The 22,051-nt window shown below is 41.8% G+C and overlaps 1 protein-coding gene across 2 annotated transcripts in view; it reads left to right on the top strand.

Annotated features, from left to right (window-relative positions):
• Window positions 1-22,051, top strand: part of MEGF11 (multiple EGF like domains 11) — a gene marked incomplete at its 3' end in the record, with an annotated part of 201,920 nt that overhangs the window by 101,799 nt on the left and 78,070 nt on the right. For both annotated transcript variants that reach the window (XM_082005373.1, XM_082005374.1), the window contains exons 4-7: window positions 649-769; window positions 5,828-5,964; window positions 11,246-11,458; window positions 19,181-19,355. In XM_082005373.1, coding sequence (XP_081861499.1) covers window positions 649-769; window positions 5,828-5,964; window positions 11,246-11,458; window positions 19,181-19,355 — 646 coding nt within the window. The remainder of the gene's footprint in view (window positions 1-648; window positions 770-5,827; window positions 5,965-11,245; window positions 11,459-19,180; window positions 19,356-22,051) is intronic.

The raw sequence follows: 22,051 nt of genomic DNA on the forward strand, positions 1-22,051 counted from the left end.
ATACGTTGTATGAACATCCTCATCAGAGGATAGTCAGTTAGGGGAAGAACCTATCGGAGTTTCAGAACCTGGGATTAGAGAAAGAAGCGATGCTGAAAAGCATCAATGTGCAAATGTAGGAGACACTGTTTTTTGCAGGGACTAGCCTTAGATTGGCCCCCCATGAGTACTGAGACCCAATGAGCTTAAATAGCCTTTAAATGATGTTGAGCTCTTGCCAGTCCATTATACACTGCACATGTTAATATTTAGTAGTGACTGGAGAAATTTCAAGCATTTTGATCCAATCCTTTTATTCTATTTGCAGTTTCTTTTGTTGCCATGTCATATAATTCACATTAAGGGCTTCACCCGGGCTATTTTAACAGATCTGAGTTGCCCTGTTGAAATGGGTGGAATTTGGTACATGCATAAAGATTACACACACGCATCGGCCTTACAGGACTGGATTCATGGCACATAAATAACCCCAGCAGAAATAAAAGAGATCTTGGCTAATTGGTAATGCCAGCTGAGGCTTACTGAGGTTTCATAATTTGCATAAGGACTCTCATGATGACCTGTGTTGTGGATTTTCCTCATTTACTGTCTCCTGTACATTCTTTCTAATGACCTCTTTGGTTTTTTTTTCCTTCTCTCTCCACAAAGTTGTGAAGAGCGCTGTCCCACAGGCAGCCACGGAGCTCAGTGTGAACTGCGCTGCCCGTGCCAGAACGGGGGAGTGTGCCACCACATCACTGGAGAGTGCTCCTGTCCTCCTGGATGGATGGTGTGTAGTTCCTTCCTACTCATCCCTCGTTTAGAGCTTGGAATAGGAAGTTAATTGTTCACTGTCTCAGCAGACGCCTTGCCTGTGTGCTTGTGACGCGTATCTGCTATTTCTTGTCATGAGGCTCTAACAATTCTGAAACTGGGACCACGTTTGTTATATGTGCACAGCACTTACTTACACTGACAGGCCACCAGTCTACGACTGGCAGCTACCGTCACAGAGTTGAACAAACAACAGTAAACCAAACAGTGACTACTCAGTATCCTTCTGTGTGGGAGAAGAAACAAAAAAATTGTCTCTGAATTACAGTTCCTTGGAATATTCTCTGCACCGTTAGACACTGCCCTTCACATGGGACAGAAAGCTCAAAGCTCAGCTCAACATTGTCAAAAGCACTGTACTGTTTCCCCTTCAGGAGAGAGGGAGAAGCCGGGGGATTCAGTGGCTCAGGCAGTCCTTAAAACAGGACTATGAACAGAGACCGGTTCAGCGTCCTGGCCTTACTCAGGCATCATTCCCATTGATTGCAATAGATTTGCTTGCATCAGGGGTTGCGCTGGAGAGAGCAAACTGCCCTAACCTTTAATTCTTTGTGTCAAGAAAGCAACGCCAAACATTTTAAAAGTCCTCAACTTTATCAATAATGTAATAATTAACTCTCTTGGGGTTTGCCAGGTCTCACAGGCCTACATACCATCTCGCTGTACTACATTTCCTGGCATTCTTCCTGTATCTGACAATTAGTCTCTTGGCAACCTTGCTGGATTTTAATGCATACAAATACTGTGACTTTTTATTTTAATACACAGAAGATGCTGAAGTCCATCATACAACTATGGTTTCTGATGTGGACCTTATACCTGTGGAAACTGAGAGAGATGTTTATGTTCCTTTAGGTTAGCACAGCAAATGCTGCCTCCATTTGATCACACAGCTGCTTTTAGTTAAAAAGTACCAACCATGAGATTCTGGTGGCTATCAGGCAGCAACACGGGAGAAGAACACTGCTGCACATAATTTGTGGTGGAAGCTGTGTACGGATGGTGTTATTCCATTTCAGACGACAAAGCAGGCAAAACTTTTCAGACACTGAAGTAGGAATATGGCACCTTGCCCTCAACTGGCACTCAGTGGAGACAAACAAAAGGTTATTTCCTAAAGAGTACTGGAGCTAAAGCATAAAGGAAGCAATTCAGATATTTTTGAGGGCCCATCAGTTCATTCTGGCACTACCCCTAAGAAGTGATCGCTAAAGTGACTAGCATAAAGATACTACTTTTAGGGTATTTTTTCGATCTCCCCTTATCTTCTGCATGCCAGTATTTCTGAGGATCTGCATTGTTTTGCTGTATTCTCCGTTACCTGTATTTTATTAGCAGTTTTTTCTTTTTTTGAAAAGTTAAAAAATCACTAAAGAGATATAAGAATTTCAGAATAGAGCAGGAAGTTTTTAGAGGTCATTTAAGATGCAGCATAGACCCTAAAGAAGAACCACAGCGCTGGGGCTGCACAGCACCGGTGGTCGTGTGTTCTGGCCCACTTCTCCCCTGTTCCTTACAGCTTGGAGTTTCTTCTCTGCATTTTTAGTGGCTCAGAGAGACTTTCCTGAAAACTGTGTTGTTGGATGCTCTGTCCCCAGAGAAACCCTAGAGTTAACAATTGATGTTTGAAACAAGTATAACTGAAAATTGAAGAGAGAGATCAAGTGTTCTGGGGAAAGAAACTGAAATTATGAGTAAAAGCACTCAGCTTGTAAATGTTGCAATTTTAAGTATAAAGGGTCTCTCCAGAGTTTTAATGAAAAGCTGGTAATTCAGTACACAGAGAGAGAAAAAAATATTTTTTCATGCTATATTTTTAACTCTTGGTGGTTGGAATGCTTTGGGAAGTGAGACATGAGTGGGCTGTAAACGAGCAAGCGAGATGGGATTGCTAGACAGCATTCATTTTATGTCACACCATGGATAGTCTTTCTCTGACATCAGGAATTTTACTTGCTGATTTTGAGGCTTGAGACTGCATGTATGTATTGAGTATACCATCATGTTGGAAGGAGAGAATTCTCCCTGGATTTATACAAGTGCAAATCCACTTGGATTTTATTGTGGCTGGATGAGCTGAGACTTTTTTCCTTTCCTAGGGTAGACTTATTAACAGCAGCTCAGCTCCCTTAGGGATTTGGTTGCCAGTGGCATATGCAAGGGGAGGCAATAAGTTGAATAGGATGAAATTCTAGGGTTCTTAGGTTCTTCCTTGGATCTGACATCTTCAAAGCCTGGTTCTTTTATTACTTGTAGTATTTCTTTCCTCCTGCTTCCTCCCACCCAGTGCAGACTCTCCCATAAGCACAAAAAGTTGTGTGAATGAACTGTGTCCTGTGAGATTTTACTGTCCCATGGGTTTTTCACCAAGAGGATGACAGCTAACAGCATATATTGTTGAACTAGTCAACAAAATCTGGCTTCCAGCATACTACGATGTTGGGCTTTTTCCACTTCTGTGTCTTTGTGGCTGTGGGAGTTAGTGGGTGGCTGCTTTAGGGCCTCATTAACAATTTACAGGTTTAATTCTATACATCTTTCTCATTTGCAGTATTAAATTCTCCAAGCACTCTCAGGAAGTAGGGAGAGAAGCTAAATTTAGCATTTACAATGCTTCTCAGAAACACTTTTGAAGGGCTAGATCTCCATGCTCAGGAAAGCAGCAATCTTTCCTTACATGACAGAACATTTGTCACTGGCAACACACCCTGTTTGGTCCCAAATCCTACTCTCAAGGCCCCGCAACAAGGTGCTGCATCAATACAACGCATTCTGCTAATCACTTCTCATTGCCTCTGGGCTTTATGAAGCAACTATAATTTGTATTTTTGTCTGGTTTACTTTGTTGTGGATTTTAAACATGGGGGTGTGTGAGAAAATGGAGCATAAAAAAATCTTTTCTATACCACAAAATGGTAATAATATAGCAAACAATGTCAAAAGCAGAATCTGATGAGATCAGGGCCTTAAAAAAGGTGCTGATGGGGTGAACTTTACTGATTAGATGTATAAGCAGCAGGAAGCGTTGGTCTAACATTTGATCCTCCAGAGAAGGGTGTTTTGGATTCCCTTAGTACATATTAATGCAAAAAGTATGCCTAAAGATTCTCTTGGGTCTGGGGGGATGCATCACAGAGTATTGCTTTCTCATCATTTGTTGATAGAAATCCTGTTCCTTTTGAGACATGAAGACAGAAAGTATTTATTATCAAGATAAATGGATACTTACATTTTCAGATATATAGTGTTGTGTATTACTCAAGTCCAGAGACACCAGTTTTTTAACACTGTAATCTGAATGTTCTTGAACTGAGGCCAACCTGTCTATTTTATAGCCAAGGAGCCACCTATCACTGGTTAGGAAAGGCTTGAAGTATCTGTTTTATGATTACATTGAAGAGCAACCCCTCCACCTTGGGACTGTTGGTATTGCTAAACTTCCCAAACTGTCGTGCGAGAACCCCAAGGAGTGAAAGCAGCCATTATGTTCCCATTTTATGTTTTATATAAGTCGTGTCTAATATGCGCCTTGTTCAAAACTCAGAGCCCCTGGGGCTTGGTTAGGGAAATAAGGCTTCTGACAGATCAAAAAAAAAATCAATGATAGGGACGAAACCCCAGCATTTCTAGCAAACACGGTGCGCTGTACACGGCACTGGCAGCAGCACCGCTTGCCGCAGTTGCCAGACGTTTTCCATTATAGCACCCCATCTTCACATCACAGCGCTGCCAGACTTGCTTTGGCTGAAGTTACTCAGCTGGATGCCAGCCTCAGATTTTATGTTTGCTCACATTAAAAAAAAAATCACACCACTTTGAAGAAAGTCTAGGGAAATCCTAGTGAGGCCTTGCTACTTGGAAGGGCACTTTATGTGATATTTGGGGGAAAACCACCTGAGTTTGGCGAATAAATTCTCCAAAGACACAACTTATGGTAAGCATTCTCTGCCTTGGGGCTGAATAGCTGGAACGAGGCTTGCCTAGCTGTTGCTTTTCCTGATGAGATTTGCCAGAGTCCGCAACCAAGAATGACAGTCTGTCTTCACTTTGAGGGACGGTTAAGCAGAGAGAGGAAGGAGGAAACAACTCAGAGATGGGGATTTGGGTCAGGGTGAAGGAGAGGACAAAAAAGATAGAGACTAAGATATGTCTCCAAGGTGGTGATAAGGAACTGGGAGGGTGTTGGATGATGCATCCAGGCAGTCATCAGGGATTAGGCAGATTTTCCACTGCAAAATCACTGCTTCTGGCCAAAAGGCTGCTGCACTGCTAGTGTGGAAATTCAGGTTGCTTCTGTGTCATCACTGGTGGCTTTCTGCAACTGTCCCAGTCTCTTGTTCCCATCCCGCCTCCTCCATGGCTTAGACAAAGCACTGGCAGATGCCGTTTTGTGCTGCTTGAAGAGATGAGTGTGGGGGCTGGATGAGGGCAGAGGGAATGAAGTAGGTAGGATCTAAGAGCAGTAGAGGACTTCTCCAGCAGTTGGATTTGGTCTTCTAGGGACAAAGTGGGGCTGTCTGAGCAGGGGAGATCATCATAGACTATCAGAACTAACTATCTAACTAGCAGAACTTCATCCTCCCAGTGCAGCCTTTCCCTCTCTTCCCATATGTTCACTTTGTGACACGCAGAGTAGGTCCAACAACTTTTCAGACCCTCTATTTCAAAAAAAGCCCACCAGCACATATGCAGCTTTGCAGCCTTCTGTGGTTGCCTTTAATCTCTCCCAAGCCTTCCCGCACCTATTCAAGCTGCAGTTTACAGGGGAGATTCAGAGAAGAGAATTATCAGTAACTGTACAGTGGTGAGAAAAATTCCTTCTGGAAATAGGGTAGACAGGCATTTACTCTGGCAGCAGAATTTTGAGACTGTCTTTAGCCCATCTTAAATGGAAAATATTGTCGCTACACTTAGATCTAGTTTTAACCAGGACAATAAATATCTGAGCTGCATGTAGAAATTTATTGCATTGTGAATGTTGACTGAAATATTGCTCTTTCTGTAACCCTATCAGGGGCTGGTGTGTGCACAGCCGTGTCCTCCTGGAACATTTGGAATTAACTGCAGCCAGGACTGTCCATGCCACAACGCAGGACACTGCGATCCCGTGACAGGAAAATGCATCTGTACAGCTGGCTATATAGGAGACAGGTAAAAATCAACCCCCCAACGACTGGCAATATTTATATCCCTTCTAGGACACTCTTACTCTCTGAAAAATGGTGTTATGTTTCCATTGCTCCAATTAGGTTCATGCTTCTGAAGCAGTTCAAGCATTATAAATGTGGCAACGTTATTACTTTTTATTGGCAATGCTCTCCATTTACAGGGATTTTTTTAATATAACTTTTAAAATTTAATGGATTAAATTTAATTTAGATATTTACAGTGATAAATTTAATAGAGAGCATTACATGTTTACAAGATATGTAAATGAACTATATTTATACAGATTAATATCCTCAAGAGTAAGCAATGCAGCAGTTTAATGTTTCCCTCAGCCCTTCTGTGCTGCTGCAGCACTGATCCATCTCAGACACCAACAAAAGGTGATAAATCCTCAAAATTTATAAACAAGAGCTTGCACCCATAAATCGATCAGAGAAGATGTTAATATTGTTTTACAAAGGTGTCACGGATTTAGCAAAATGACTACACAGCAAAGTCAAGGTGGGATTGTAACACGTTGGCTTAGCCCTCCAGCTAATCCTGCCAGCAGGGCTAACAATGGTGAGGAAGCTGCAGTTAAACAAGGTTTCATATGCAGTTTTCTCTCGGGACCAGGCTGTGTCGCCAGGGTTTCCAGAGGCTGTGGGCACAGCTCGCCGGTGTATGCGATGCTAAAGCCCTTTCGCCTACATCTTCCCTTTTTTTATATTAGCTAGAAGAAGCTAGTTTCAGTATATTGACATATGCTACAATTATACTTTTATGCAGCGACGCTCATTGGAATTTCTCCTTTCTTGCTTCATTGTATAATCATCAGGTCTTTATAGCACACACGCAGACCAGCCCTCAACACTGTGCCAGGGTTCAGAAGACCATGTCCTTTCCCATGAAATATGGAAGTTCCTTGTTTCCATTTTATCAAGAGCAGTAATTGGAGGGGCCTCTGGAGATTATGTCAGGATCTGCATGTGGTTGAATGTGGAAATACTAATTATTTCAAGTTAATGTAGCGGAGAAGACATCACTTGGTCTCTCTTCCCCCATCCTCCATCTGGAGACAGTGGTTTCAGCCATAGGGTACCGTATAATTACTATTGCTAACCAAAGCTTCTCTTTCTCTCCTTTTGGAGACAATTTCACTAACGGAAGCAACCGTGCAGCCTGGACACATACTGGTGACCACACTTCCATGGCAAGCTGTCCCCGGTGCTGGCCACGCTCAGGAAGGCTGACAGAGGCTACCTCTGTCTCCGGGTCCGCCCGTTTGGTCGTTGCAGACCTGGATCGATTTCTGGCTGTAGGTGAATCAACAGTGCTAGAGCCGTGGGGAGCGCCCAGCCAGCAGCCTGCAGCTCAGCCAGCGCCTTTGCTCAGCTGCCAGTACAGCCCCCAGCCGCGAGGGAGGACGTGCAGCAGAAGAGCTTGGCTCTGCTACAGGCACGCGGCACAGGGAAAGAACAGTAATGGAGTTGCCGAATGGCAACGCTTACACACTCCAGCAATAAGAGCGGAGAAAGGACCTTTGGGGATGAGGAAAGGAGATGGCAAGTAGAAAGCAGAAGACCTAGTTCTGCCCGCTGACAAAAGCAGAGGTTTTTGCCACTGATCCCCCTTAGAGACTGGCTGGAGAAGGTCTCACTTTGTCCCTGCATCCAAGCAAAACCCTTAGGAACGGCTCACCTGCTCCCTCCTGGAACAGGGAAGTAAAATATAGACACTGAAGGGAGAGGCAGAGGAGCAGAGACGCAGGCGTGTGGAAGGATGAATGAGAACAGGAGAAAGGTAAACAGACAGTTCAGAAAGCTTTTCTAGCTGCAGGGTAAAACCGTGTTAGCTTAGAAATTCCCACCCTTCCAACAAGTTCTCAGAAGGCTAAAACATGCTTATCTATCATCAGCCTTTAATCAGCCTTCGATACGGGAAGTGAAACCTTGGGCCCATTGTGTTCAGTTGGAGTTCCACCTCTCACTTGGACTGGGGCAGCACGTTGCCCGTAAGGGTTTGTTCTGAACGCATACCCTTACCTTGCTCTTAACTACAGCTAGCTCATGGTAGCTTGCCCATTGATTTCAGCGATGGCAGGAGCAGGCTCAGGGTCTTTAAAAATTGCTTTCCTTAGTTATGTGTTCATACAGCACGGTCAATGGGACAGATTAGTCAGCACCATTTTAGTTTAAAGTCTATTTTAGTTTCTGGATCTCATGCAGCTGTTGCAGTGTTACAGTATAATTGCAAGTATAATAGGAGACTGCTGCTGCACAGCAAAATAGTGTTTTCTTTAAAATTTTACAGGGCACTGAAAAAAATTGTCTTAATAATAACTGATGTTGTGAATAACAACAATAAAAACAAAAACACACTTTATCAACTATGCTATTTTTTAATTGTCAGTAAGTACTATATAATACTAGAGTTCATCATCTGGTGCAGAAGATAATGACATATAGTTAGATAAATATTTGTGGAGATGAAATGGTCATAAAGGTCCATGGAAGTGTAATTGCCACACTTTGTTCCCTACCTGTTTTCCAGGAAGCGGCACTGCACTAAATATCTAGTAAATTGGCAAGCACTATTAATAACTCCAGGCAGCTTTGTGCTCTGCTAGAATGACTGGATATGTCATGTAAATGTATGTTTTGCAAACTGGAAAGGAATAATAGCAGAAGCACAGCAAGAAGCTGAGGATGAGGTGTCTAAGAATTCAGTGGCTGACAGGAAAAGTGAACGTACTGTTTTAGCTTTGTTTTCCGTATTGCCATTAAACCTAAAGATTGAATCTCAACAGAATAAATACCACATTTGTTATAACGATATGAGCAGACTTACTTACTTTCTTGTTGTTGTGCTTGTACCTGTATCTTTTATCGGCAGAATGGCAATCTCCAGGTTGGTGTATTTTGTGTGGCTTTTAATATTTGTCTGTGCTACCTAAATGTGATCACTGTTTCAAAAAGAAGCAGACAGAGAAGCCTAAACAAACCTTACAGCATTATTCCATGAAAAAAATTTATCTAGAAAAACTGTAGGTGTATGTACTAAGTTCATCTGTTAAGCAGGCTGTCTTATGTTTAATATTTTGTGAAATTGCTTCCATTAATTCTACAGGTGACAGCCATATTATCCTATCCCAACCCAAATAATTACAGTACATATTAAAGTTCAGTGGATATTATAATACGAATCTCCCCAGATAGGCAGAAAGCAATGTAAATTAAACAAGAAACATAACTAGGGCTTAGCAGCTCATTTTGTAATTTAATTGAACAATGTATCTGGTTGTTAATGGTGCTATGGACACATTAGATTGATATGTTGCAGAGGAAAGATGTTTAAGTAGAAAGCTAATTCCTGCTGTGATTATTCTTATGTTCCAGAGGAGCCATTATTAGTATTCTTTGTATAAAATTCATTAGCAGTAGCTGCTTGATCTCCAAATAAATAAGTTGGTTAAATTGTTGGTAGAAAAAGGCTAATTATGTAAATGGATTAGGTCGTCAATATTTCATTTCCAGATGCTTTTCTCCCTGCTAGGTAATGCTTCATCTTCTATAAATATAGAATGATATAGTGCACTATTGACTAAGTATTCGTCTCGTCGAGTACGGCGTCCTTCTGCTAACTAACAGAGCCGTATACAGCAGTGGAGACATAAGGCATCTCAGTATCTTCTGCCTTGCATTTCATTTGCTGCAAGTGTTTCAGAGCTAACGTTACCCGTTCTTTGCTGGTTATTTCCTTCGCAGCTGAAGTACCCTGAGAGCAGCAGGGCTAGCAGCGGGTACCGCTGTGGTTCTCCGGGCCCTTTCCCTTCCCGGCCTCACGGGCTCCTCTCTCTTGGGGTCTCATACGAACTCCTGAACTTGGATTGTGTGACTAGTAACTGTGCTGCTGCTTGCCGCAATTAAATCACGAGCTAGGCCTTTTGCTTTGTTCATTTACTTTTAGTAAAACCCGATCATCTGAAGCTGCAAAAGGAATGCTCTTCTCGTACACTGACTGTGCTCATTGCAGTTTTGCCTGGCTTGCATCACACATTAATCTTTTATTACTGATCATTATATTAACTCTCACCTGCCAGCTGTGAAATGACCTGCAGAAAGACATTTAACAATTGCCTCTATCCACTGAGTTTACAGTATACACTTTAATCAATGCTCAGGATTAAATTAATGCTGATAGGCAATTTCCAATATCTGGCATCCATGCGATAAGGGAATTGGGCTTCTCTGGACTTATTTTTCTTACTTTATTAACTGAAAAGTCATATCTGTATTTCACGGTGGATCATGTAAACTCTAGTACGGATTCATTGCAGAATTTTGAAACCACTAAATTATGTCAAGCATGGAATCAGTTGCTTTCTTTAGGACATTAGTTGACCTTTTCAAAATAGGAACTATTATGAACACTTAAACTGGTTGTGTAGGACAATGAAACAGACTTTTTGTCAGATTTCATAATATATCCGGTAGGGAAATATTTTAAACGGTGCATGGAAGGTGCAATTTAAAACAGTCTGGGTATAGTGTTTGCAGGTTCCGTTTCTATGTGTATCAAATATTAAAAATGTTGGCAATTTTGGAGAAGATACTCCACTAAGGAGCTTGGAAGTGATTTGCCTTGAGGTTTCATACTACTGAGCATCCCTGGAGTAAGAGATGGAAAGCAAATTTGAGTTTTAGTTACTCAGAACACATACAAAAGAGAAAGGAGTATATTTTCTTCTAGTTGGTATAAAGCTGGTGCAATGACAGCATTGAGGGAAAGTAAAACTATACACTGCTGGGAGAACACTTTACTAAATATTGTTTAATAGACCACATTTCCTTTCAACCTTCGTTACCACTAAAAGGACCATATGCTTTTAAAGAAGGTGCACAATTCTTCTGTAATAAAAAGAAAGCAAACAGATGAGGCTTTTTTATGAAGTATCTTATTCTATACCAGTTTCTTATGGTTGGTGAATGGAATTGTCAAGGTCCAGGAAACAAGAATGCATTTTGTTAGCTAAGGTAATACTAACTAATGCAAATTTTGCAGGATATAATTGGACAGAGATTAATGCACTTTCAGATAACAGCAATTTACATGCCCAAGGTATCACATCACTCCAATGATATCATTTCACAGTTTATTGCTTAAATAAATGGTAATGATTTTGTACTTAATTCATTAACAAAAACATTCCTGTGTAAAATTCATAAACAGACTAGACTCTAGCATTTGAGTGGATCCTGTCTCATCTATTATTTCATTGCAGGTGTCAAGAAGAGTGTCCGATTGGGACGTACGGCTTTCAGTGCACACAACGATGCGACTGCCAAAATGGTGCAAAATGTTACCATGTAAATGGAGCGTGTATGTGTGACCCTGGATTTAAAGGGATTTATTGCCAAGAAAGAATGTGTCCAGAAGGGTTTTATGGGCTCAAATGCAACAAGAGATGTCCTTGCAATATTACTAACACTCTCAGGTATGTACATCATATTATTTCCTAGTGCACGTCCTGGTCAAATAAAAGCATTGGGAAAAAATTCAATTAACTACACCTACTCCCTTTTTCTCTGTAGTTTTAATTAAGAACACAGACGGTTCCTCTGCATTGCAACCTTTGATTTAAATGACCTCAGGTTTGGAAACATAAGCCTCAGTCCAGACAGCTACTAAGCATGTATCATCTGTTAACTATTTAAACAGTTCTGCTAAAATCTGAAACAATCTGACATATGGCCTTCTCCTGTAACTGCAGTCTTCTAGGCATAAGAACTATCCTATGAAGCCCATATGTATGTATAATAGCCCACTGAAGTTTAAAAAGTACAGATTTACTCAAATCCGTCATTGTAGCTCTTTTTATGATATGGGTTTTCTTGTTAGATCCATAGACAGCAAGGAGACTTTCAAAATGAAACTTAATTTGCTTCAGTTTATGTCTCATGCCAAATTACCTTGTTGAAAACACTTGAGGCAGATGTATAAATAGACTGAAATCAATATCTCCAAGTCAGTCTATGGAACTGTAAAGAAGTCAACGTTGTCAAAGTAGACATCTCTTCTCATGTGTGCCTATTTTTGCTCTTCATTCAGTATGTGTATGTGTGAAATGTTCAGGAAAATAAATATCAGGGAAGTATACTTAAAATGGAATAAGCCTTACTTAAAAGGTCAGGTTTTGGTGTTTTATTCCCTTTTGGTTTTTTTAGGATCTGATTCTTGAGGTTCCCATCACTAAGAGCTAGAGCCACAAACAGACTTGAGCACCTAACATGGGATAGGTTGAACTTGCTTTCCCGTTGCAAGCTTGAATAAGTTTTCCAAACCCTGATAAAAGGAAGAATTCAAGACTTTTCCCTATTATCCTATTTGTTACCTTTTGTAACTTGTTGCCTTGTTTACTGACTGCTGGAATTGCTATTTGGAGGTTTCTCACTCCCTCACATGCAGTAAAGGGAGCCTGGACAGCAAAAGCATCCTGGCATGAGCTATTCTGATGGACTAGAATGCCCACGTGTCCTTACCATGCCTGCAAGATGCTGAGCCCCTCAGCTCCCGCTTGATTTCCTCCTTTTTCTGTCATTACCGTTAAGCGTTCATAGTCAATTCAGGATTGTGTAGGCTTCAGAGGGAGGTGGGGATAATTGATGCTCAAGCAAATATGCCCTTGATACGGGCATTCTTCAATTTTAAACCAGACAGGTAGGGACCTGACTGTCTTGCTGATGATGACAAAGCTACCTTGCAATCTTGCAGCCTGCTAAAATATAAACACAGTCCTCAATTATGTATGTACGCAATACTACCTAATTTGTGTGCGTGCACACATACACTCTCACACACACACAAACACTTCAGGCAAATCTGTTTGTGTGCTTGAGATAGAGTCTATTTGTCTCAGTCTTGGAAATAAATAGGTGATCTTTCTCGTGAATTCAAGTTCAACTGTGAGTGGTGAGGCTTTGCTTAACTGAAAGTCAGAGCTCACGGTGGGTTATTTAAAAGCCTTGTAATTCTGATGGTACGAGTCCTCTACAGAATAGATAGATAGCTCTAGCTCTACTGGGTTTGACAGCAAAGATCCAAAGTGTTTGACACCTCAAAGGTAGCTCTGTACAACAGGTTTCTATCACTCTTATTATTTTGTGTGTCATGAAATCATTGAAAAAAGTAACATACCTAAGGCATAAGCTGAGCATTATACACAACGGGTTAATGTCGTGTTGTACTGCGGATAGGAGATGTCTCAAGAATTACCGCAGAGTGAGCTAAGGTATAAATTCCTGCATGTCACGCTACTCTTCAGTACCTGCCAGTGTGCACGGCCTAAACCTGCAGTAAATCCAAGGTAAACTGCTCCTCAGTGGAAGCTGTTCTTCATGTGTACTGGAGGGTGACAATATGCTCTTGGACAGTAGCTGACATAGTCTGTCTTCACCCCCTCTGCTAGCCTGCAGAAACCTGTTTGTGTGCCCGTTTTCCCAGAAAGGTGTAAATAGAGTGGGAGGACTGCAGGCCACGGACAAGGCTGAGCTTGGCTGCTGTTTCTCAACTAACTGCTCAATTCATTAAGAGTCTTATAAGTGGGAGAAGACTGTGGGTTTGAGGGTGCAAGAGTTCATTCTGGGTTACTCGAAGAACTGCCTGGGGGATGCTCTGGGGGTTTGCCAGAAGATCCTTCCTGAAAGAACCGACTAGCACCATCCAGCTGTGAAGAAAGGCGAGGTCTCAAGTTTGAGAGAGCTCCGAAAGGTGGAGGATCGAACCCTCTCACAGCTCTTTTCTGGGCATGCGTTCATTCTCACATGCCGTGTACCTGCCCTGTGCCTCGTTGCTGTCTGACAAATACACTTTATGCCTTCCCTCCCATCGCTGCTCCCTCAGCCTCACTTGCAGCATCCTCTGCTAAGATGGTATCTCCCTTTTGTTAATAAATGAGTCTAGTCTCTCCATTGATAAAATCTCCCTTTTTCCTACATCTTATCACTGCTGTTATGGAACAAAGAGATATCAGCAAGCTGTAGATCTGTAAACATTCTTTCATTCATCCATGGTATTTCAGCTTTCCACTTTTCAATGAGCTCCTTTGAGTGCTGTCAGCTTCTGAGCCAGGGAGTGTCAGAGTTGATGGAAAATGACCTTCTCCAAAGGCACTCCATATTCTGAACAAATCTTTTTACTGATCGTTTAAGCAGTCCTATACAGCATACTTCTCTTCCAACCCACCTCCTCCCATTCCTCCCCTGAATTTTTATCATTACTGGAACTGTGGTCTTCCAAAGTGATTTGTTCAGCCATCTATTTTCCCCAGAAGCAGTTTAAGTTGTTGGCTACTTGTTGCGATACCTCAGTGTGTAGAACAATTATATATACACGTGAAAGAAGGTGAGGGAAGCTTGCTTATTTCTGTCAGTGGTTTTCACTCATTTGATTTGATCATTGGAGAGCTGGCTAGAACGGAAAGTTCTGAGGGCTTTGAGGAGCGTGTTGGGGAGGAACATTAAGAAATACACAATCAGCTTTTCTATTTTCATAGATCTATCTATTTTAATGTCTGAAGAGACCAGCGTGCTCATCTAGTCTATCCTCTTGCATAGTAATGGCTGAAGAACATCATCCAATAATTTCTGCATCAAAGCATGCTGAAAGGCACTTTGTACAGGACTTTTGAATAACCCTGGAATTAGGTAATTTAGAATGTGCTGGTGACTTGGACTGCCCTTCCACAGGGAAGGATACACCTGTAAAAAATTCCCCTGTGCAAAACACCCATGCTGAGACAGTCTACAATAGTCAGAAAGGCATAATCCTGGCTTGCTCTTCTGAAAAGCAGAGAGGGAAATGAATAGCTGGAATAGTCTCAGCCAACCCACCCTTCTTGAAGACTGGTGTGGAGCTAGCTTGTGGAGCGATATGCCTATAGTAATGTCTTTCCCAGGTCAGAGACATGAGGAGGGAAGGAAGACACCATGACCTCTTAAGCCTTGACACTTTCCTACTGTGCCAAAGTCAAATGAAAGGGGTAGATCTCTAGAGGCTCGAATCATTGCCTCAGCACTGAAAAGTTTGGAAGGTCTAAACCCCATGGACCTTACATGAAGTTTTGCCTTGACCTAAGTCAATAATGCACTTGAATGAGAATGGCTTTGAAGATGTGCTGGACTGAAGTAGTGGCCCTACAGTCTCATTGTGGCTGCTTCCTTAAAAGCAAGAGGGCATTTTAGTAAGGGAGACTGGATGTAGTATGGCCACAACAGGCAGAAAATACTGTTAAATGAGGGTTAGGGCTGTTGTTAATTAAGATGAGATGACTGGTGCTAGTGTATATACAGCAAGTCAGGAAATTCACTGGGAAGAAGTTGTTTTGGCTGAAAGATCTGTGGAGAACAAATTGAGAATTTGGAACAGACTGTGCTGCCTAAAGCATTTCTTTTCCCAATTTGCCTTAAGAAAGTTAAATTACCTGATTTCCTCAGATTTCCTCAAAATCAGATGCTTAAAAATGTAAAGGTCAAAAATGACTTTCTGTTTTTCAGTTCAGCTAGTAAATTTAAAAAAAAATCATCTTTCATTGCTGTCAATGTGGCTCAAAAGCCAGAGAGCGTACAGTAGCTTCCGCACTGCAGCAAGAGCCATGGAACAGTTTCCTTCTCATGCCATGTTGTGCACTGTGGACAGCTTCCAGTTTCCACCTCTACTTGGCCTAGTGCCAGAGAAACACTTGCCTGCTTGCACTCACTCTAGGTTTTCTACACTGTTCCTTCCTGTTACGCAAGAGAGTTGAAGAAATAAAAATTGTTAAGATTCAATGCAAAATACTAATGTATAACACTGCCAAACTCTTTCAAGCGTGTAAGGTTCTCTTCCGTAGCACCACAGCAAGTGGTTGGAAAGCAGATGTTTGCGGCTTTGCCTTCTGGGATCCTTTCAGAAGCCCCACATTCTCTTACCCATCCATTCCATCATCCTTCTCCAGAGGAATTTTTTGTGTTTCTTAATTTCAGTTTATTGGTGGCATGGGGAAGTGTCTTACACATGCTGCACCCTTGCTGGCAAAACGTGACATGGACTCACGACCTTGAAAGGTGCATTCAGAATAGAAAGGGAGGAATAATACAAATAATTCACATTGCAAGCTGTGTTTCCTATTCTTTGCCTTAACACCTTTGCTATTAAGTGCCTCAAACTTTTCAACTGCAATGCAGCTAGCGTTTAGTTCACTGGATAGACTGGATGTACACATGGCTGGCTGGATGATAGACGAGATTCCTAGCTATAGTTATATGTCTACATACAGAGTTTAGACAAAATGAACTTTTACAGAATACCAATACGGTAAGAGAGAAGCATTCTTAAATCACACATACATGCATACCTACACTATTTCTACATCATGAGCTGCAATATATTTAGTATGTAATGCTGATGACTTCAATTACTGGAATAGTTCATACATACAAGAATAGAAAAAACAAATAATAATAAAAACTTTGTACTATTTAGTGATATCAGTTGCAGATCTTAAAGGTTTTCCAAAGGAAGAAAGGCAGCATTTTACAGGTGGGAAAGGTAAATGCAGAAAGAGCAAAATACATGGCCAAGATTCACCGGCGGGACTGGGAAGAGAACAGCTGTCTTCTGAATTTTGGTTAAGCATCTACATTGCCGCCATCTTCAAGTTAACACTGCATCAGGGCACCTTAATTGCCAAACAAGTGTTTGCGAATCAGGGCATGGTATTCTTTGTATGGGAGACAAGTCTTCTGTGTCCCCTGGCCAGACATAGCCTGCAACCTCATTTCAGACCGAGCTGGGGAGGTGTGGGGTCCCATAACGCTATGGTATATGTTAATGTCTGGCTTGCCACAAGCCTTGGAAACTTATTCTGCTCTTGTCAAGGAGAAGTTTCCCTTCTGCTGCTGTGTAGCCTTTTCACAGGCTGTTGCTACCTACCCAGAACTATTTATTGGTACCGTAACTCTGGAATTTGATGTGGAGGGTTTTGTCTAATCCTACAATGCCAGTGCTCTGTACAAGCAAGAGAGAAGTATTTCAAAGCACTGAAGGACTGCAAGCGCTTGGCCTAAGGGAAAAACAGAACTCTGATATGCTCAGGCTCATAAGCAAACAGGAGGATTATATGGGTGCAGGGACCCAAACATCTGCATTGGGCTTTTCCTCGCTCGTAGCCTCATGAAAGAGTGGAAAAAGGCGTTAAGGGGACAGAATAGGGTCTCAACCTTCTACCAGACCTCGTTTTAGAGTACAAGCCTCTGTCTCCCACAGTCTCTTCTGTTTGGTTCTTGCTTCTTATTTTAGTGCACATTAGGATGATTTTTAGTCCTTAATATACAGCTTGCATCCCATGCAAAAAAGCTGTCCATTTTGATGAAGGAGCCAACCTCGGAGTAGAAATTCTTACTGAGAATAGTATTTTCAATTGAACTGTCATAGACTGATTCAAACTGCCATGGTCATATATTACGTTTGAAAGATTTAATTTAGCCCAACAGATGCAGTTCTCATGGAACCATATGAAACGTGCAGTAGTAGTGAAAACAGAGAAACAAAAAATCCACTTTAAAATATTTCTTTAATGTTTAGTTTTCTGCTCCTATTAGGTAATGATTAATAGACACAGAGGGGGGAAAAATGAGCTTTTATTATTTTCGTCTGAATGTTAAGAGGTGCTTTGTGAACAACCATAATTTTAGGGACTGCTTTGTCAGAAGGATTTCATGGATGGTAGTTTGTTAAGCTGATGAATTGTTTTAATTAGTCAGTAAAACACTATTTATGATGAAACATATGACACTCACAAAACTTGATCATTCTTAGTCACAACAGTATGTGACTAAGCTCTTCTACCAGTAATTGCCAGAAACTTACTTGGAAATTACGTTTTATGAGGTTACCTTGGAAATTAATATATACAATATTAATTTCATAGGTGTAAAGAAACCCATTCAGTCATGTCTGCAATATTAAACTACGGCAATAAATAATCGCAAAGGAAAATAAATAGTTTCTATGAGGCAAAAACCAGGAGACAGGTCCATAAAGAGGTGCCACCTTGCAGGACTCTGTTCTTTCTTGTTCTGAGAAGAACAGAGAAAACCTGATTTGTAGCAATATTATCTCTCCCTTGTCTCACCGAGGGCCAGACAGTGCCATTACGGCACAACCTCGCGGTGCAGAGGCCCCAGAGCACCCCGAGCTCTCAGGTGAAGCCTTACGCTCCCAGCGCGCCTCAGACAACGCGGGGTCCTTTTCCAAAGATCAGATTCCCTCTCCATCCCCTGCTCTTCTCTTTTGACCGCCTCATCTCCCCACACCAGACATCCCCCTGCGCTCTCCCTTCCATCCCCCAGAAACCTCCATCTCTTCGAGCCAGGACCAAACACATCTCCAGCCTTCCCCTCCGATCCTAGCCCCAGCCGCCCGCAGCGTGGCTCTCCTGCTGCGGGAAGTTAGTGCCCAGAGGGAACCAGAAGAGAAAATGATGAATAAAGATAAACGGTTTCACAGCAGGAGGAACAAGGAGGGAAGTCTTCCACCTGTGAGATGCGAAAGGACCCGGCATTGTCTGGTCTTTTGGGCTTGATTCTCCTTTCTGCTTTTCGCTCTGTGTGCTCTCACAACAGTGTGGAATTGTCTGAATAGAAATGAAAGCCCGAGGATTAACGCCGGGCAGCAATGCTCATTATTCCGCATAAAGCAATAATAGAAAGAGAATACAGTATTTGTGCCACAGGACCCAGGTTTATCCTCACAATTCTCTCGATTGCATTCCTCTATCCGTTGGAATTTCCTAACCCTGAACACCTTTAACTGACTGTATTACAGCCGAATAGCACATATATGTCGTACAATAGTATGGCTTAATCCTGACGTGGCTAATGGCAGTAACCCAAGTCACATTGATTTGAGAATGCAAAAGCATAAACTTCAAAGGTTTAAAATCACCAGTGCTGTGGCAGTTCCCAGCTGTTTGGAAGTGGCGTGATATTTAGCACCATATTCCCTATTAATTTCCTGACTTATATGGTTGCTTATCTTCACCATCCTTAACAGTTTTCGGGTTCGTTATGTTCTTAGTGTGACTCTTGCCAGCACTGCATTTAAAACGTTCTCCTGCTGCTTAGGGACTGTATTTTTCTTTCATGACCTCATCTCTTTAATGTTTGTCTGTCTTCATTAGCTGCCATCCGTTGTCTGGAGAATGTAGCTGCAAAGCTGGCTGGGCTGGGCTCTACTGCGACGAAACCTGTCCCGCTGGATACTACGGCGAAGGCTGCCGGCAGACCTGCCCTTGCCAGAACGGCGCAGATTGCGACAGCGTCACAGGGAAGTGTATGTGTGCACCGGGATACACGGTAAGGGAGAGCTGTGAATAATGGGGCATTTCGTAAGGTGCCTGCAACAAATTAAAGGGGATTTTAATCTGTTTTCAATTAATATTTGCATAACAGTGGCCAAATGCAGGTGGCTTTTTTCCTGTTTCATTATAAGTCCACAAAATTCTCCTTTGAGCACTGTCAATTTATTACTTCTGGTTATTTGCTTAACATCAGTATTGTAAGTTTATTTGTAAGGATAAAGACATGGTTTCCCATCGTATATTCTAAGTCAAGACATAACAAAAAAGATGTCAGATTATTGTCTGCCTGGAAGACAAGAAAAAGAATTCTCATGGCCATTCAGCATGTTCCTTGTCAGTCACACTGCGATTTTAATAGATGAAGATCTTTTAAAATGTTACAAATGATAGAGCAATTTATATCTTTTCTGAGCATATATGGCAGGTGTCTTTTACCTGAGCTTCAGAAAGAGCTTCAGACATTCTGAGGTAAACACGCATTACATTTTATAGATGAGATGATATAAAATGGCTGGAGAAATCAACCAAGATGAAACAACAGAAATTCAGAATTAACGACTGACGGGTTGCAGCAGAAAATATTAGGACGTGGATCCAGGTGCCCACCTCTGCTACAGCTGGGCATAATGGAACTCTTGTTAGTAAGTTCCCTGGTCATCCGTATATGAAGCACCTCTTTACTTTAGGAGCACACCATGGAAGAGACCTGCAAGCTATATTTCAGAAACAATATTTACTAAAGAAAAAAAAAATTATTTTCAAGAGGGAATTCCCTCACAACTTGATTAGCAGTTGTCTTCCTGTAATTCATGTCCTTAATTTTACATGACCTGTCCACACAGGCCTATCTACATGTTTTCCATACTATTATAATAATAATTAGTTATAACTACTAAGTTTACTAGACATCAAGTTTCAGGTTCAAAGATATTTTTAGAGCTTCCACTGACATTTAGCAACCAACTAAAACGTGCAGCCTCCTAGATGAGTTTTACCCTCTATTGTTTTAAGTTACAACTTCAAAATGAGATTAATAAGTATCTTCAAATACCGAGGAACATGAGATGTTATCTTTGAACATATGAACGTTTTGAACATCTTATCATTGTAGCTGTTTTGATTTGCATTTATGAAACACGGTGGACATTGTACCAGGTAGCTTTAGAAACAACAGGAGGGGAATGGCGTGTTAGATCTGGACAGCAGAGCAGCCGTGTCCTACTATCTGCACCCACTGCAGTGTTTAGGGTTTTCTAGGAAAAAAACCACGCGGTATTCTGCGTGGTCATATGCTGCTGCCATCCCCAGGGGAAGGCTGCACGGCTGTGTGACAGCATCCGTAGTGTGGGAGTCCTATACGAGATTAGTGGGATGCTAAAGACTTTTTTAAACTCCCTCCCATTTAAATCCACACCTAGCATACGATCACCAACGGCCATCTCCAGAATGGCGGAACTGGAGTTATGACTTAAGGACAGTTTTGTTCCCTGCTTCATGTCAACAGCTGAATCTGAAAGTTAGAGCTTCCATCTGATTTCCAGAGGTTCTTGCAATGCCAAGTACAACCAGATTTATTTAGACATGAGAGGTAGGACTGTCAAAAGCATCTGTGCAAGTAGTATTGGGAGATGTAAAAAAAAGAAGAAAAGGGCTTTGAGTTTTGATTCCCCACTCACAGTAACAGAAAACAAGAATTTATCTTCTCTATACAGTGGCGATACACAAGTATTAATATAAAGTAGAAAAAGAATGAAGGAAGCAGCATGTTAGTAACAAACGCAAAATAAAAAGATATCAAGATCCTCTTTCTTATCAGGAATGCTGTTCAAGTTTGCAGCATATAAATATTTCGGGACTCTTTACTGTACACATCTTTTAATAAGCATAGTTTGTCCAATATATATTGCTCCAAGACAGTATTACTGCAGGCGTGAAGCCTGGGAAGTTCCTATTGCATAGCTTCAAAATAATATTTAATCTCATAATAAAGAGCTTTCTTGCATTGACATTTAAACAGCTCAGTTATTGAGGATAGCTCTATAATCACTGAAGCATATTTAGGCATTAGTATCATTGCTCTCTCATAATATACTATAATCTCTGGCAATTAGTCCACGAGGGGAAGTAAAGCCTTGAAATTGCTAATTTATTGCCTCTGAAGCATATTTGTCATTCGTATGCACGCCAGATGACTTGAGTTGCAATGGTTCTTTCAAATGCTAGAGAGCATAGGCTGTAAAGAAAAGTTGACAGGAACCTTTACTTCCTACCCCGGATCGGCGGCGTCCTGCCGAGCTGCTCTTGCTGTACCTCCGTCGTCCGGGCAGGGAGAGGTGTCAGCCCTGCTTCACGACCCAGCCTGCAGGTCGTGTGAAAGATGCTGTGGGGCCAGAACCCTCTCAAGGCTTGAAGTGGCTTGTCTCAATGACACACTCAAGACCAGACCTTGCCTGCAAATATGCGTGCCTGCCTCTCGCGGAGGCAATGGGGGTGGAATTTTGCCCTTGAATTCGGCTAGCCTGCAAGCGCGTGGCACAACTGCTGCTGAACGCGGGATGTCTCCTTTGTCAGTGCTGACAATAGAGTGATGCTAACACAGAGCTGGGCAGAGCTAATGATTCAGAAAAGCCGTACATGAATCCCTCTTGCTTTTTCTAGCATGAGGCTTGGCTGATGCAGCTACGGGGTCAG

The sequence above is a fragment of the Phaethon aethereus genome (assembly GCF_964289735.1).
Source record: "Phaethon aethereus genome assembly, chromosome: 12".
NCBI lineage: Eukaryota > Metazoa > Chordata > Aves > Phaethontiformes > Phaethontidae > Phaethon > Phaethon aethereus.